Here is an 18184-nt window from a genome sequence, read left to right as displayed (position 1 = left end):
CAACACAAAGCACCGCCCCGCTGAAAAAGAACCAATGAGCTGTTACCTTCTTTGAGTAGGCTCTTTTAAGCAGCCAATCAGATTCGTGATCAAATTGCCCTTCGCTAAAAACATAAACACAGCCTTTGTGATAGCTTTGTAAGTGTATTTGTGTTATTCCTCTTGCTGACCACAAAGTAGTACTTGATCACCCACTTTTTAGTTTTTCTTGCGGCTGGATATTTAAATATTTAGAATAATTTTTTTTTTAATTCTCTTTGTGTGTTTTCGATAGATTATGACGTGTTATAATAGTCCTTGTTTTCGTATCCCTGACTGCCAGAGTCTCACACTTCAACAAAATAAGATGACTTTATCTAACAGATTAGATTATATAAGGACAACAGATGTACAGTCAAGTTCTTTGTTCTGTACCTAACACCACTTCACTCTGTAAACTCTGTTTTGTTATGCTTAAATGGCTAAAAGGAAAAACCAGACAACACAAAATTGGATTTGTAGTTGCTTTTCATCATGTTAAATTACAACGGAAACATTCAGTATGTACAGGAATGTCATTCCGTAATTTTGGTAGCCATGCCCAGTAAAATATGCAGATAATGCCACTACATTAGTTAGAATTTGACTGCAGTTGCAAACCCAAAGAGCAAAAAATGAAAATAATGTTATTTGAAAGTATAACATGAGTGGTTTTGGGAAATTTCTGGAGAGCAGCTGCTGTTAGAACAATAAGAATGCATTTCCTTCACCATTAGAAAAAAAGAACTTCAAGCCATCTTAAATCCTAAATCGAACTCTAATCATGAATAAAACAACAGTGCTCTACTGCTCTAATTCCAACACTTGAGACAACATGTGAGTTCAGGTTTATTACTCACTATTGCAAGTACGCAACCTTTCCAATAACCTAACCACCAACCATGTTAGAGGTGACCCCTATTTATCCATAACCAGATTACTATATACAGGAAGTGATTACAACATCCAAGTGCTTCAATAGATGTTTCTGGGCAAGCATGTAATATACAAGAGCAGCAGAAGATGATCCTGAAGCAGGAAGACTGTGGTGGTTGCGATGCTTCTGAGCTCCTTCACCTACTAAAGATGCAGCAGGCGGACAAGCACGCAGCACTTTGCCGCTCGCCGTGAAAGGCCCATTTGTTCGAGCTCAAGTACTGCTGGAGGCCGTCCCACACACCAGGAGGGGAAAAGAAGGGAGTCTGCCTTTCTAAAAGACACATTCATCTGTCCTCTTAAAACGGGACAATTTGTGTAAAAGGTGCCATTTACAGTATATAAATGTCTTAGAGGAAGTCTTAGAGGCATTCTTTTTCTTTTACTCTGGAGAGGTTGCATATCTGGCTGACTTCCAAAGCTCTGTGCAAAAAGCCATAAAATGCAACTATAAATAAAACAAGATTTTAGATTTGATCATCTCTTCAAAGGGAAACTCGGAGAGAGCTATCTCACAAAATACATGTGTGTCTACCACTGATGTAATATGTTTCAGAAAAAGGGGAAAAAGGAAAATGCGCAATAAAACACTCTCTCTCTGACAAACAGAATAAACCAAAGTTTAGTGTAAAAATTTAAACAACATATCATTTTTGATTATATTGCTGATCAGTAACCAATTACAAGGAATCTCCTAGTTCTCAGGGACTTAACAAAACATCACTGTGTGTCATTTTTATTTTTAAATAATCGCTCATTTATATTCTACACAAAAAATGGGAAACTCTGCAGCAGCCAGATCAAATGACTTGGAGAAGCTAGTGTCAGTCATTTCTGTAAAGGTTGTTTGGTACTCTGGCTCCATCAAATCGCAGACTCAGTACCCTGCACCGGGAATGTTCTACCCTCGGGGTATTAGCAGAGGCAACTTAGAATATACACCAAATAAATCTGATTGTGTTTTGTACTCCAGTGCACCACTTACAGGTGGCCACAGTGCTAGACAGACGACCCCGCTAGAAGCAATGTTTCATAAATATAGGCACATTTCATAATTAGTCTCCATTTTAAATCAGAAGGAAGTAAAGTTCATGAGGATATATCTCTGGAAGAGGGCAAATCCACCGAAGCCAGTCAGAGCTGCAGTTGCTTGGCACACATGAGGAAAAGCCTCTTCCCCTAGCCTCTTGATGAAAACTAACAAATTATTCCCTAATAATCAGGTCTGTCCTGGTCTGTGTGTTGGCATGATGAGACTGTAGGAGACAAATGCTGTCTTTCCTTAGTGTGCCGTCCTCTGTTTGTTATGGGCTGGAGGGCACATGGATACCGTTCTCCCCGCTGCCTTTGGCCTTGTGCAAAGCAGCCTGTATACGAAAGTGTGTCCGTGATTCCATCGAGTAGTTTTTGTAATTTTGCCTGAAACAGAAAAAAAAGAAGATCAAGAAAGTTCAACCTGAACCCCAGAAATCCAAAGTTTATAGCAAAGTCGAGTAAACTTTATCTCGTATTCTAAAACACTCAAATCTGAGTGAAACCATGAAGATGAATGGAAGACGTATTTCAAAACATCAAAAGTGGAAATTCTTAATGAAAGGTTTCATGTGTACAGTCATGTAAAAATGAACATTTTGGCTGGCCTCTACGTAGTCATATAGATTACTACATGTTCCTAATCAAACAGATTAATTGATCATCAGCAAGTGTGACCTGGAGCATTCAAGTGTCTCATGGAAAAGCCCAGGAAAAGCACCCCAAAGTCAGACAATGCAATGCTGAGAGAGTCTCAGCATGTTTGTGACAAAGTTCATCACAGTACAATTAAAGATTGAAGAAGTATGGTTTGTTTGGAAGAATTGCCAGGAGGTAGAGCGTAGCAGCACGATTTAGGTTTGTGGTCTGAATAAATTACAAGGATATCCTTTGGACAAAACAAGACCATACACAGCATATCAGCACACCCCATATTAACTGTCAAGCACGGTGGTGGAGGCCAGGGGTGATGATTTAAGCTCGTTTTGCAATGGGGAGTCATCTTCACAATAAAGGTAATTATGGAGGCTCCACAGGCTTCTGTGCTGGGATCAGTATTAATTCCATTTACATTATACATGCTTCCCTTAGTCCTTATTATTAGAAGGCATTACACATTTTCATTGCTATGCAGATAATACCCAGCGTTACCTATCCATGAAGCCAGATGACACACAACAGTTAGTTAAAGTGCAGGCATGCCTTAAAAACATAAAGGTTTGGGTGACCTCTAATTGCCCGCTTTCAAATTCAGATAAAACGTTTTTTGCACAAATCTCAGAAATATGGTGTTTAAACTCTGGATGGCATCACCTGGTCCTCCCGTAACACTGCGATGAATGTTGGAGTCGTTTTTGACCAGCCTACGTCCTTCAACATCCATATTAAACAAATAAACAGGAAAGCGTTCAGCTTTCAGGCGTCTTCTGTGAAATCAGCTCCAGTTTGGATTTGGGGAACAGACACCTTCTTTACTTTGAGACCACGCTTAAAACGTTCCTTTTTGATAAAGCTTATTTTTAGGACTGAATCGGGTGACCCTGAACCTTCCCTTAGTTACGCTGCCATTCAATTCAGTTATTGGTGCTACCAGCTAATGAATCATGGAGTATACTGTGAAAAGCGTTCTTTTTCACATGACTGCATAATGTACTGTTAACACTTGATTACACTACAACAAGAATGTGGGAGAGTATCTGATTCATACATATTCTATTAAGTACAGATGACTTAAATATGCTTTGCTGGTTCAAAGACTTACTTTGCTGTTTCTAGCAGTTTGATAGCGTCATCTTTTCTGCCTTGCTGCAGACACAGCAGGCCGTGTTCCAGCAGGGCATTGGGGACCAGGTAGTGGTCATACTTGATCTGAGTTTCACTGAAGACGAGAACAAAAATCAAATGTCAACCTGTTTTCACCAGAACACAACTGAAAGACTGAATCAGACGACTCTGTAACTGAAGCACTTTGAGGAAAGGCTCTTACTTGCAGAGGACGAGGGTAAAGTAGTGCTCTGCCTCCTCGTGGTGACCCAAGTGTTTGAGACACAGTCCCTTCAGGAGGCTCAGCAAACACTGATCATCTATGGAGAACTCCGTTCCTAAAAGTCGGCAGCAAACAGAAGACAGACTGGGTCATTCTGAACAAACAATCTCAATTATATCTACATCAACACCCGTCTCTAATATGTTTGGATTAATTTCTGTAATATAGCATTTATTTCAATCAGAATTGTCTTTGTAAATGTGCTTAATGGATTTACATACTTGGTAGACTTTCAAGTTGAGCCTGTGCCTCATCCAGTGTTTTCAGCATGCCTTCAGTTAAGTCTTTGTGTTTGCCAATGACTGTATAACCGTTCCAGATGTACATCATCTCCTAGAAGACAGACAAACACATGCACAAATCATGCACGGCTAACAACCAATAATAATCTTTTACTACAGGTTGACAAAAAAAGCATTTTCTCTGCAGTGACACTCGGGATAATCACCTTTAGCACTATGGGCACAGATGTGCAAACTGCTGTGGCATTTGACAGGTTCAGCCATTCAAAACAGATCCATGCTACCTTAACTGTGCAATGTGCCCCACTGGTGAAATAACAACCCTCGATTACCTCTTTGCTAATGCTGCTATGGTCAGTCACTAGTTTCAGTGCTTATTTGACACGGCGTAATGTTTATTTAGTAAATTATGATCCTATTTAGGGTAGAATAGATGACACAGCAGGTTGATTTAGGGAGCGACTAACTTCTGATTCATACGTCACTACTTGTATGAATGTGCAGTCTCAGTCAGGTCAAGCAAATATGAAACCAACCAAAATTACAAAGTTGAGGTTTCAAAATTATAGTTCACAAGTTCACCTATTATATAAAGTCTGTGGGTAGAATAGCACAGCTGTCTGAGCTATGAGTCACACATATAAACTGTCCATTCTGATTGGCTGAACCAGTACATTCACGTTTTACAGGGCTGCACCGCAGGGTAAATAGGAGGCAAATGTCAAGTAAAGTCTTTGGCTTTACTTTAATTTAATTTATGTTTACTGGGCAACATGCAAGATGGCGTCATCCAGTGCTCACCAGCGGAGGAGCAGGAAGAGGTACGGGATTTTCTGCCAGGTAGCGGCGGGCTTTCCTGATAGCAAACTTCTCCGTTGGCAAAGACTTTCCTGCTATTTTCTGCTTGAGCCCTGGGACCTGCCTGAAATATGAGATGCATTTAGTAATTACATATCCTCCAGACAGTTTTAAAAGCCCAACAGTCTAATCAAATGTTTTATCATGGAGCACCGTTAATGGTTACCACAAAAAATTAGAATATCTGTGACACAAAAAGAGTTTAATGCCAAAAACACCAGTTTAATTTCTGTCATATTACTCCTCTGATACACCTTATAGAGTATTCTTAAATATTAGCTCATATTATTTACCAAGGACAGGCTCTTTGGGGAAGATACGATTATGACATTATTGATACTTTCACAGTGAGTCATCTCTGCTTTGCTGAGTAATTTCAGCAGCGTCTTAATTCCTACCTGAACAGACTAAGTGCTGTCTCCCCAAAGGTTAGGCAATCATCCTTAGTCAGCATACTGAGGTAGGCTGCTTTCATATATGCATAGGTAGCCTGAGGGAAGGAAAAACGTGGTTACTAATTAAATCTCATCCTTCCTTTGAAAATGAGATGAGGAGGGGAAAAAAGACAAAAATCAAAAGTTGGACATCCACATTTGTGGTGCTTTTATATGTTGGAAGGATTTTGGTTCTTGTGACCTGAGAACAGTTCATGTCTGTTTCTGCTAAAATAACTGCACAGTTTAGTTTGAACAGCCCCTGTGATGCATTTGCAGGCTGTCCGTGGTATATCCCATCTCTCAGCCAATGACGGCTGGGATAGGTTGAAGCCCCCATACGACCCTGAACTGGATAAGCCGAAGAAAATGGATGGATGGGCGGATGGATGGATGGAGGGATGGTCGGTCTGATGATGGACCTGCAGCTTGTCTAGGGTATATCCCACCTCTCATCCAGTGACAGCTGAGATACGCTCCAGCCCCCCACGTGACCCTGAACTGGATAAGTAGTTAAGAAAATGGATAGATGGCTTTATTGACTCTTTGCAGTCGCTCAACAGCCAAAGTCTCCTGTGGCCCTTAATCATCTCTGCTTTCCTGAACTTTTGAAATGGAATTTGTAAAGAGTTTATTTAGAAGAGGAGACACAAACTCAACCTCATCGGGTAATAAAACTGAACTCCTAGTGCCTTTGCCAGATGTGAGTATATGGGAGGGTTGAGTCAAAAAGTAAAATCTGTGCCAAGACTGAAAAATAAATGGGAACCAAAGGTATATGAAATCAAAAAGTGTAGCACTACAGCTAAAGCCTCGGAAAAAATGTAAATGTTTTGTTATGTTAAAATGGAGTGTATAGAGGAGCACCTTCAAAGCTCTGGGATAGCTCCCCTCTCACATTAAATATTCCTTTTTTAGTAAAAACTTTATGAAAAATCTTAATATTTATTTTCTTGAAATTGTACTTAAGATTTAATGTATTATTTACTGTATTTAATCATATCTACATCAGAGGGAGAGCTCAGACTGAATAGTTAAAGAGGGAATGTGCAGAGGAGGAACAGCGGATAATCTGGGCAAATATGGAGCTGCCAGGCAGGAGGAAAAGAAGAAGACCACAGAGGAGGAAGCTGGAGATAGGGAGAGATGGAGGCAGGCGATTCTCTATAGCGACCCCTACAGGCAGCAGCCGAAAGAAAAGAAAGTATTTAACTGTATTTCATTTGACTAAGAACCAGTCTGATCCGCATTCTATCCTGGTAATGTTGTTTTTAAGCATATCATGTTTGTTTTATTTACAATGATTTTTGTTTTTTGCACCACGGTTGTTGTTTATTTATTTTTTATCTTGACTTCACTAACTTTTACATTTCTTTTATTACTTTGCCCGCTCAGATTCACATCCCACATTATGGTGGCCCACCTTGGACCATGAGTTCTCCTTGCTGAGCAGGTCAGCGTAGAAGTAGGCCATCTTCCAGTGCCTTTTGTATGTGAAGCACCACATCAGCTCCCAGTAGCACATGTGATGGAACTGCTTCCACTGCTGCTGAGCCTCGCAGCACTCCTCAAAACGCTTGATAGCCTGGAAGAAAGGCACGTAAAGGTTGAGAATCGCTGTTTGTCAAACATATGCCACTAAATTATGATACCGATATGATATGTTTGCAGAAGAGATGATTTGACTTTATCAGTATTTTAGTTAAGGACACAAAACTGGCAATCAATGTTTAGAAAAATGAGCAAAATACAGAAAAAAATAGTTATGACCTTTATTCCACATGAGGTGATTTGTTAAGTATTTGAAAGAGCTTTTCATTCTGGTACTTCACATTTTCAACATTCAGGATTCAAGACTTTATTGTCATTATGTAAGGATTAAAAGATGAAGGCAGTACTCTCTCACATGGTGCAAAAAACATAAATATACTGACATAAACAGAACTACAAAATACAAGATTTAAATACATTACTGATATGCATTAAAAATACACACACACACACACACACACACACACACACACACACACACACACACACACACACACACACACACACACACACACACACACACACACACACTTTCTCCAAGGGAAAATAAATTACTCACAGCATCCAGGTTGCCTTTGATCTCTTCTATCCGACCAGCAAAGAACAAAAAGATGGATCCCTGGATGAAGACAAACACAGTATGTTTGTGAGAATGACACAAACAATCATAGCAACATTTGAAAAGCACACACAGTCATTCATCCTGACATACCTTGGGGTATTTTTTAAGATATGGCTCCAGCAGTTTTTCTGCATCCTCAACGTCTCCTTCTCCAGTGCCTTTGCGAGACAGAAGGAACCCAGCTCAGATTGCATCTTTTAGTGTTAATTTGCAGATGTGCGTGTGTGGGTGTGTTGCTCACCTAGTATGAAGCTCATGAACGTGTGATAACAGAGGAGAAGCATGTTGCACAGGAAGGACCTGAATGTACTTTCTACTGAGCCCTCTTGAAGCTGCTGGAGACCAAACTCCTATATAAACACACACAGTTGCACACATTTTCTGAGTCTACATTAAGTCTTCATTTGTGGAAGATCTATCAGCCAATTAGCAGTAAAACCAGCACACAGAGAATACACTAAAGTAGTTATGGGAAAGTCTTCTGTGTTTAGTCAGCGTGTTCTGGGGATAAAACAGCGTCTGCTTGTCTACCACTTCTCTGACTCACAAACTGGCCTGTGTGCAAAACACGCAAGTACAAAATACAAGAAATGCAGTATTTGCATGTTCATAACCGGAAGATAAATCAGTCATGATGGTAATATTCAAAGGTCAACTGAGGTGCTGATGTGATGGCTTGATGAATGAAATCAGTAGTTACAACTGGTAACCACAATTTAGAGAAATAGTCATTGCTCATTATTATCAAAGCAACCATCATTTCATTGATGGTTGCAAGTTTCATTTCACGTTTCCATGAAAAATAACACGACAAACTCATCTTAGTAGTAGTGTGATGAGTTCTACCACAGATGCACTTACAGTTCTCGAAACACTTCTCTTTCTCTGATTCATAAAGAGGCATTTCAAACAGAGCGGAAGGGTGTATCGGCTCGCAAAATATCTCCAGCCAAAGCTGTTAGAGAGCGCCATGTCAGAAGTCTGACTTCTCAGAAACGCTTACCTTATTACCAGAGAAACCGACAAACTCCAGCAGCTTGAGTGTCCGAGTAGGCAACATGGAAATCATCTGCAGGAAGCAAACAAGCAGTGGAAATGAAAAGGTCAGAAACATAATTACAGAGCATTTCATTGTTATTACAGATGCTGAACAAACTATGTTGGATTTCTTGCAGCTATCGCCATGTTAGGCTGGAGCAGCTCTTAATTTATGCAGATCTTCTGCTCTTCTGGTGCCTTTTTTGTTAACCAAGCATCACAAAATTAAGTCAATCAATGAGGCACAAGTGCAAACTATTACTTACTAGATTAAAAGCTCCCACTCCCAGTTTCACGCCACCCTCAAAATGCCCATGGTTGTCACCATGAGTGTATCCAGAGGACTGCAGGACTGTGTGAAGCTCTCTGAGGGGGTTAAGATATAAGCAAATTAAGGGGAATAAGCTGCGATGAAGTCCTGATGGAAGAATAAAAGGTCTTCCAGGAAACAGGGATGGAAACATGGATATCCTGGAGATACTCACTTGTAAGTCTGGTAGCTGTTCCTCACTTTGATTCCTCCTTTGATAAAACTGATCATGTTTTCATCCTGAGCACAAATGAGTTTAAAAACACAAAACAGAAAATGAGTGATGGTGGCAAACACATCAGTAGCACTGGCTGCTGTAAGCCTCCTGACCTGAAGGAAGGTGAGCGCTGCCCTCTGGAGGAGACACTCGGCGTAACAAACTTCAGCATGGAGCTCCTCTGAAGTGAAATCGATTGTACCAGTTATTGTCAATCAAACACGGGCTCCAGCATAATGACCAAACACACACATACACATGCAGAGGTACTACTTTAACATGGAGCAAACATTTAAACACTTACAAAGTCTAAACATTTTAATTATTTAGAATAATTTAATGATCATCTAATAACTTCAATCAATCAATCAGTCTTTATTTATAAAGCACTTTTCATACAAAAAATGTAGCACAAAGTGCTTTACATAGTTAAAAGCAGCCCACCCCACCCTCCAACTCACTCCCCACACTCTCATTGACATAAATGATGTGAATACACACATATTTCCCCCCCCCCCCCCCCCCCCCACCCCACACCCCCACACACACACACACACACACACACGCACACTTAAAGAGTAAAATTGGGCTGGGTTCGCATGAGCCAAGTGAGGAAACACTATAACAGGGAGCCGTCTGCACCGAGAGCCGGTCACAGACCGCAGCCTCCAGGCCGGGCACACAGCAGGAGGGAGGCAAAGGAGCCCCCCAGCCAGGCTGAGAGGACCCCCAGAGCCCCAGCAGCCACGGTCGATCACAGCCCCGGTGCAGAGAGTGCCCTCCGAGGAAACACTGGAGATATGACACAATAGGCTATATACAGGGTAAAATGATAAAATAAATAAGAACAGGATACAATATAAATATAAATATAAATATAAATAGAGTAAGAAGATTAAAAAATGAATAAGAATAAAATCAATAAATATTAGGTAAAGCCTAAATTAATAATAGAATAACAGGATAGAATAAATAAGCATAAAATAAATAAACGTTAAATAAAAGCTAAATTAAAAAGGTGGTCTTGAGCCTGTTCTTAAAAACATGTACGTTCTCTGCGGCCCTGAGCTCCTCCGGCAGGTTGTTCCACAGACGAGGACCATACCACTGAAACGCTGCCTCTCCGTGAGTATGTGTCCTGACTTTAGGGACAATCAAAAGGCCAGTACCAGAGGACCTCAGGGTCCGCGAGGGTTCGTATGATAAAAGCAGATCTGAGAGATAAGAAGGCCCAAGACCATTAAGACATTTAAAAACCAATAAAAGAACTTTAAAATCGATCCTGAAACACACGGGGAGCCAGTGCAGCGATTCTAAAACCGGTGTAATGTGGGCCCGCCCTCTGGTCTTTGTCAGCACACGAGCTGCAGAGTTTTGCAAGAGTTGTAAAGTTGAAATATTCTTCTTAGGAAGACCAGAGAGCAGGGCAGTAATCAATGCGACTGGTAATAAAAGCATGCATCAGCATCTCCGTGTTGGCCCGAGAGAGAATAGGGCGGACTCTGGCTATATTTTTTAGATGATAAAATCCAATTTTAGTTACATGTTTAATATGTGGGATAAAACCAAGCTCAGAGTCAAAAATAACACCCAGGTTTTTCACTTGTAGCGAAGGACATAGTGAAAATGCCTCTAATTTAGACAAGAGTTTCTCTCTCTGAGCCTCAGGACCGACGATTAAAACTTCGGTTTTGTCCTGGTTAAGCTGTAAAAAGTTTTCTGCCATCCAAGATCTTATATCCAAGATACAGTTAAAAAGGGCATCCATTGGTCTGGTGTCATCAGGAGACACGGAGATGTACAGCTGCGTGTCATCAGCGTAACTGTGGAAGTTCACTCCATGCCTCCTGATGACACTGCCGAGAGGGAGCATATACAAATTAAAAAGTACAGGGCCTAGAACCGACCCTTGAGGCACACCACATGTCATTTTATGGATCTTAGAGGAGCATGTATCCATACTCACCATAAAAGATCTGTCAGAGAGATAGGAAGTGAACCAGTTGTGTACAGCACCAGAGAGGCCCACCATGTGTTTCAGTCTGTTTAAAAGAATAGCATGGTCTACTGTATCAAAGGCTGCGCTTAGATCCAGTAGCACCAGGACTGAGAGCTTTTGGGAGTCCCAGTTACATCTAAGATCATTTAAAACCTTTAGGAGAGCCGTCTCTGTGCTGTGGTTCACCCTAAATCCAGACTGGAATATCTCCAGGATCTGTCTATCATTTAGAAAATCATTAATCATTAAACAAGTTTTTCTAAGATTTTACTTAAAAATGGTGAGTTGGATACAGGTCTGTAGTTATTAAAATCATTACAATCCAAATTGCTCTTCTTCAGAAGGGGCCTCGCCACCGCCGTTTTAAAGGCAGCAGGGAAGACACCCAACTGAAGAGAGCAATTCATCATATATAAAAGCTCAGCCTCAAAGAATCCATAAAGTGTTTTAAAGAGTGAAGAAGGGATTGGATCTAAAAGACATGTGGTGGGTCTCACTGTGGAGAAAACCTTCTGAAAGTTCTCAGCATTAACCAGGACAAAGCTGTCCAGTGTCTCCTCAGGTACAATCGAGCCCTCAGATGTGTTTACAAACATATCGCGATTAGATAAAATATCAGATCTGATGGCGCTGATCTTTCCCCTGAAGTGGTCTGCAAACTGCTCACAGAGCGAGTCTGTGGGGGTTCTTTGGGAGCTGTTAAAATCAGGGTTAAATAAATGATCTATGGTGGAAAAGAGGACCTTGGGATTATTTTTGTTATTACTGATTATTTTGGTGAAGTATGAATTTCTTGAGTTCCTTAATGTATTATTGTACATTTTAAGTTGCTCGCAAAATATTTGATGGTTGATAGTATTTTTATTTTTCCTCCATCTCCTTTCTGCTGCCCTGCAGTTTCTTTTGAGTGTTTTGACTTCTTCGTTTCTCCAGGGTGATGCATGTTTTACGTTAATCTTTTTGGTGGTGAGTGGAGCAACGGAGTCAAGGCTTTTCTTCAGTTTGCTGTTGAAATGATTAAAAATCAAATCGCAGGGTGCAGGTAAAATCACAGGGGGGCATTCGTCTAAAACCCTGGTAAAATTTGCAGCCACTTCAGAGGTTAGATAATTTATGCTAAAGTTATTAAAACCTCAACTATTAAACTGGACTAAAAGAAATACAAGCAGGTTCCTCTTTTTAGGGAAAACTCGAGCATATTCTCAGACTAACATCTGTTTCCTTGGTTTGTTTTTAGGAATAACACACAGACTCATTTGTATGCATGACTGTACCGACCTTCTGTGAAGTTTTTTGAAAAGGAAGACTTCTTGCGTTGCCTGATGGAGAAACACAAAACGACATCACCCAATTTTCTAATCAGTTTAAAACACACACACACACACAATCCTACCTTATGTCGCAATGCCCTGCATTTCCCCTCCTATCATGTTTCCTTTCAGATACGTGACTCAGCCTTATTCATCTAAACACAGGATGCTGAGACGCTGCACGATGAGGTTGCTAAAAGAAAAAGGGCTGAGTGTGCGGTAAGTTTCCTATGAGCAGTCAGAGTGTTTACACAGAGAAACTGCAGCTCTGACGTCAGATTGGCCGAAATAAACGTGTGTTTATAAGATGACTAATCATATGTGGTGCCCTAAGAAAAGCCTCTGCGATGGATTCTCACAGAGGCTTCAGTAATATTGTTTTTACTGAGCTGGAAGAGTCTCAGGATGTTACTACCGAAACTAGAGCTCATTAAGCTGTTCAATTTTGGGTTGAGACAAAATAAACTTCTGCAGCTGACTTGGCTAAAGAGGAACTAACAAAAAAAGAGACCCTGTCATTGTTAGTCAGCTGGTTATTATTTTATCAGCTAACTGACAAAGTCTCACCTCTGGCAGATAGCCTGTGCCTCCTTCATGGTGTTCCCTGCAACTAGGATGTGTTGAGGATCGAAGGTCATCATGGCCTGCATTTCTAGAATGGTGGCGTAGGTCAGAGCGTGGTACATGCTGTCTTTGTTTCTGTAAAACAAGCAAACAGAAAATTTCTGTTGTGATGCACAGGACGAAAAATATTAAATATTGCATTGTTTTACAATCTTTTACAGAACAACACATTAACATTTAGTTGCTTTAGATTTAGAATAATAAAACTCGACATCCTGGTTACATAAAGATTAAATCAAAAATATTTCTCATTCTGCAAAAACTTTTTTTAAATGATTGAAGACATAAAATATTAATAAGCAGTCATCTGACAGAACAACAGTGTGGCCACTAAATGACGAATACCTGCTGACAAGAGACGGGAGATACTGAACAGTGTCTGTTGGCTTTCACGGTGACAAGGACACCGAAGTACTTGGAGCGTGTACCACGTGCACTTTCCCCACATAAATACCAAAATACTTGTTCAACTTGTTAATAAAGCTTCCTGGTCCTGATCTAAACAGTTAAGCAGCTACTAATTAATCAAAACAAGTTAAAGATATACAACATATGTTTGTGCTATTAATAAGGAGTCCCACTGAAGTTATAGCGGACGGTTTAAACAGCCGTATGTATCCTGGGATTAACACATTTTCAAGCATGTCTGTTTGTTGGATCATATATTAAGTGACATTAAGTCAGAGGTGTGCAGGCAGGAATGCTGTCAGTCCGCATGGCCAACATTTCGCTGCTCTTCATCGCCAGATTAACTCATGTGACCAGCCTCTGGGATGTTACTCTGACCTCAGACCAGCTCACAATAAACAGATTTTTCACCCCATGAAAACTAGGCCAGCAAACATTAATCATGCTCTACTTCATGTTTCCTAATACAGCTATATCTATATATGTGCACACAAACTGGAAATAAAAGGCAAACGGAGATAAATGTGACATCATCCATGTGACTTTTTGCCTGTCATGAAAGAAAACTGCAGAATTAAGTAGAGACGTTTGTAAATTAACTAACTACAAACCTTCAACTGTTTGCTTAAATGAATCCAATCAGCTTTAACTCAGTAAACAAACACCAAACAAGCTCAGTAGCAACCTGGAAACAGAGAAGGCGCAGACTGAGAAGCAGGGAGATTTGCCTGGGTTACATTTCCATGGCGTCAGGCTCGTTTATGTGAGACAGCAAGTGAAACTCAGGCTGGGAAACCTTTTAAGATGGAGTGTGATTTAAATTTAGTCACATGGCAGCAAAATATCTGTCAGATCTCAGTGATGAAAAGGTCGTAGCACCTCTGATGGCAGTAAAGCTGGGTCTCCAACATATTTTCACCACGTAGTTCCATAATGAAAGGGAGGAGCTGCTTTGAGATTCGCACAAACACGTGTGCACCGACACACACTTTGCATTCAGTTGAAGACGATGGAAGCAGCAATGGTAGTTCTGATGAAATCCAAACATTTTCAGTGATTTCTGTGGAAATTTGTCACAGAAGCTTGTAGCTGATTCCTAAAATAACTCCTTGTCTGAATTAACCCTGATAATTTAACCCAAAGAAGACAACAGTACAGGCTACAGAGAAACAACAGCGCAGGTGTATCGAACACCATCCATGCAAACATCTGCCTCTCAAAATGAAAAAACACTTGACTGGTTACCGTGTGGAGCCATTACTCACGTTTCTATATTTTGCAAGGAAAATAGAAAAATATTTCAAGGACACACCACAGGCCACCTGAGCTATTCATTTCCATATATGGAAATACAGTATATAGGACAAAAACAGAGCTTGAGCAATTCTAATGAGTTTGAAAGTCAATATTTGGTATGACCTACATCCTTCACCACATGCTGAACTCTCTTAGGTAGCTGTAATTTCTGAAAGTAATATTCGGGAATAGTTCTTCAGCTCTTCTTTGAATGTTGGCTGTTTTTGTGTTGTTCTCTGTCAAGATGATCCCAGACTGCTTCAGTGATGTTGAAGTCCGGGCTCTGAGGAGTGTGGTTGGGCGACCGGACGAATATATCGACGATAGGCTGAGCCCATTGTCGATGGTCAAGGGCGATTTATTTATTTATTTGCCCATGAGTACGTTTGCTAATAATGATGGAGCTAATAGAAGCAGCCAACATTAAAAAAATAATAATAATAGCGCCGTTTTAACAGCACCCTCTTTCATCTGCAAGCAAATGCCCCCTCCTCAGAGATCACCCAAATGCTTGTTGATGCAGCTGCAGAAGCTGGTGATAGCCTAGCATACTCAGCCGGATGGTGGACACGTGCATGCTCATGCAAGTCAGTGGTGTTTAAGTACTTTGCTCGCACTACACGTCTGCACAAGTGTTTACATCAGGTTTACCTGTTTCATCTGGTTTAAAGCCAAAGAAATCCAAAATTGGGGACTTTATATTTTTTTAGTGCTGTCAGCGTTAACGCGCCGTCATCACGACTAATAATAAACCCATCTGGAGCGCAGACGGAGTCAAAATCCCTGAAATGTGTGTGTCAACGCATTTCGGGTAGTTTGTCCGAAGTTTGTTCATTCTGTGCTCCAGGAGGGCATCAAAAATCGCGTTAATCGTGACGACCGCGTTAACGCCGCGTTAACGCTGACAGCCCTAATTTTGGGGGGAAATTAGTTCGTCCATGCTTGGACTTCTTCTGTATTGTAAACGTGCTAATCAGTCCGTGCATGATTACATTGCTCCGCCCATCAAAAAGCCTGCGCATGCGTGAAAATATCGCCCATCGTCGATTATTGGACTGACTATTGCCGGTTGGAAAATTTTTGCATATCGCCCAACCCTACTGGGGAGGCCAATCCATGACTGTGTTTTCCTATCCAGGTATGCTCCTTCTGCACTTGTAGAGTGTTTGGGATCCCTGTCATGCTGAACAATGAAGCAGTTGTCAATCAGATGCTTTCTAGATGGTGGCTCAAAATCCCATGGCAGTTTTCTGTGTTGGTGATTCTCTCAGTGGTGAGATACCCAACATGAGTGGCTGAAATGTTGCCCCAAACCATGAAAGAGCCTCCACCAAGTTTTACAGGTAGGTGTAGACACTCAGTACTGTCCCTCTCTCCTGATCTCCTCTGTACATATTGAACCAAACCAAAAACTTCACACTTTGATTCATCGATCTGTATGACCTGTTGCCATTAATTTTCACTCCAGTTTTTAAAAAAAGATTTTCTCCTTGTTTCCTTCCTCAAGGTTGGCTTCTTGAAGGCCATCAGTCCACTGAGAACATTTGTATTGATGCTGAAGGGCCAGATGGATCTGAAAGTCATGTCCTTTTTCATCTGCAGTACATAGTGTTTATGCCTTTATGCCACTTCTTTTATCATCCTCCACTTGTCCACTTTCCTCAAATTTTAGCTAATAGCCATTTGGTAATCCCCCTTTTGTTCCAAAAATATTATTTCCTGCCTGTCAAACTGTGTTATCTTTGGCATTTTTAATAGATTCAACTAAAGAAATGGGAATAAATTATGTATTTTTTATGACAAGCTTCTAGCAACAAAGTGCCTGAAGATATAATTCAAAGTTAGTTCTTTGCTAAGTTGTCTGACATGTGTAGACACAACACTGGTTCATCGGTTGACTTGAATGATTCATAGGTCTGAAACAAAAAAGAAAACATTTCTCTGAAGGTGCCCCGGTATAAGGATTGGACTGAAAAGGAGTGAAAACGCTGCCAAGTCCTTCGTAATACCCCGAGAACTATTGCTCAAGACCACAAAATGAAAAGAAAGGCTGGCTCATTGGAAACGAATGCAAAGAAATGAGGCTTGACTCAAGGATTCTGACTTCTAATCATAAACTACAAAACATGAGGACCTGTGACCTGAATCCCAGCTAAACCACAACACAGCATCTAAAATTAAAGGAATAAACAAATCAGTGATCCAGTAAGATTTTCAGGACAATCGGACGCTTGAATATCTCCACAGACCTGCAATAAGTTAACCAGCTACACGATGTACTTCCTGTGAGAACCTCCGTTCGGTTTCTGCTACTCCTCAGCTGCTATGGTTCGTTTGGCTTGGTGTCTAGCCTCTTCCTCTTCTGCTTCATCTCGCCCTCCAGCTGTCAGTCCACTTATGGTTTTATGTTTTTATCTGGATCCACTGCTTTTATACCAGTTTATTTATCACTGCTTTCATTGACTGTTCCACTGCCTCCTGATATGACGCACATTTTCAGTAATTTGACATGTAGTTTGTGGTTTTTCTATCACCTTTAATGGCCATTGTATTTCTCGTAAAGTAAATCAAGTTTCCAGTTTTACAACGGCTTTCAGTTAATGAGTGAAGCATAAATCTACTGTCTCCTGTGCTGAGCTGTCCACCTGCACAAACAGTGCTTAAACAGAGTATTGGTCCATGCTTGCTAACAGCGCACTAATTCCATGTGTCCGTAATAACCGACCCCGTCATAAATAACTGCGGCGGAGGACTTTAACGCACGAGTCTCGCTCAAGACCAAAGTTATCCAAAAGATTCAGGGTGATTGGCGATATGGTGACCGTGACTGTAAGGCACTGACTAAAGTCTCTACAAACACAATATTGTTCCACAGTCAGATTTCCAATTAATATGCACTTTGTATAAACGAGGTCTTGCTCCCAATGCATCCTGGGACGACCTCCAACTACCTGCGACCATAAACACGAACGTAGGGGTAAATGTAGCAGACACAAGATTGACTAAATAGAAACTGTGTCCACATATGTGTGTGTCCTTGCCCCACATGGCCGCGTCAGACTACAGCTGACAGGTGGAGGAAAACAAAGCAAATCCTGCCTGCAAGAAAAGGTGTGAGATCTAAAAGTCTGAAACTAATACTAACGTGTCTGACGAGCAGTTCAAGGCCGAGCAAGTGGAAGAACACAAAAGCTGCGGGATGCAAAGATTCACAGGCTCTACAACACATGATAACTCCAAAA

At 40.9% G+C, this 18184-nt stretch overlaps 1 protein-coding gene across 3 annotated transcripts in view; it reads right to left on the bottom strand.

Annotated features, from left to right (window-relative positions):
• Positions 1-489: 489 nt before the first annotated feature.
• Positions 490-18184, bottom strand: part of ttc39a (tetratricopeptide repeat domain 39A) — a 30457-nt gene continuing 12762 nt past the window's right edge. For all 3 annotated transcript variants that reach the window (XM_014411673.4, XM_076880164.1, XM_014411674.3), the window contains 16 exons: positions 13182-13313; positions 12583-12623; positions 9419-9486; positions 9264-9328; positions 9045-9144; positions 8744-8809; positions 7982-8090; positions 7831-7898; positions 7678-7737; positions 6991-7152; positions 5532-5623; positions 5077-5197; positions 4255-4366; positions 3974-4088; positions 3749-3865; positions 490-2373 (listed from right to left, as the gene is read on the bottom strand). In XM_014411673.4, coding sequence (XP_014267159.1) covers positions 2259-2373; positions 3749-3865; positions 3974-4088; positions 4255-4366; positions 5077-5197; positions 5532-5623; positions 6991-7152; positions 7678-7737; positions 7831-7898; positions 7982-8090; positions 8744-8809; positions 9045-9144; positions 9264-9328; positions 9419-9486; positions 12583-12623; positions 13182-13313 — 1543 coding nt within the window. In that variant the 3' untranslated portion in view covers positions 490-2258. The remainder of the gene's footprint in view (positions 2374-3748; positions 3866-3973; positions 4089-4254; positions 4367-5076; positions 5198-5531; positions 5624-6990; positions 7153-7677; positions 7738-7830; positions 7899-7981; positions 8091-8743; positions 8810-9044; positions 9145-9263; positions 9329-9418; positions 9487-12582; positions 12624-13181; positions 13314-18184) is intronic.

Source organism: Maylandia zebra, linkage group LG23 (genome assembly GCF_041146795.1).
Source record: "Maylandia zebra isolate NMK-2024a linkage group LG23, Mzebra_GT3a, whole genome shotgun sequence".
Taxonomy (NCBI): Eukaryota; Metazoa; Chordata; class Actinopteri; order Cichliformes; family Cichlidae; genus Maylandia; species Maylandia zebra.
The sequence above is the reverse complement of the archived record's forward strand: the minus strand, read 5'-3'. Positions and strand labels throughout refer to the sequence as shown.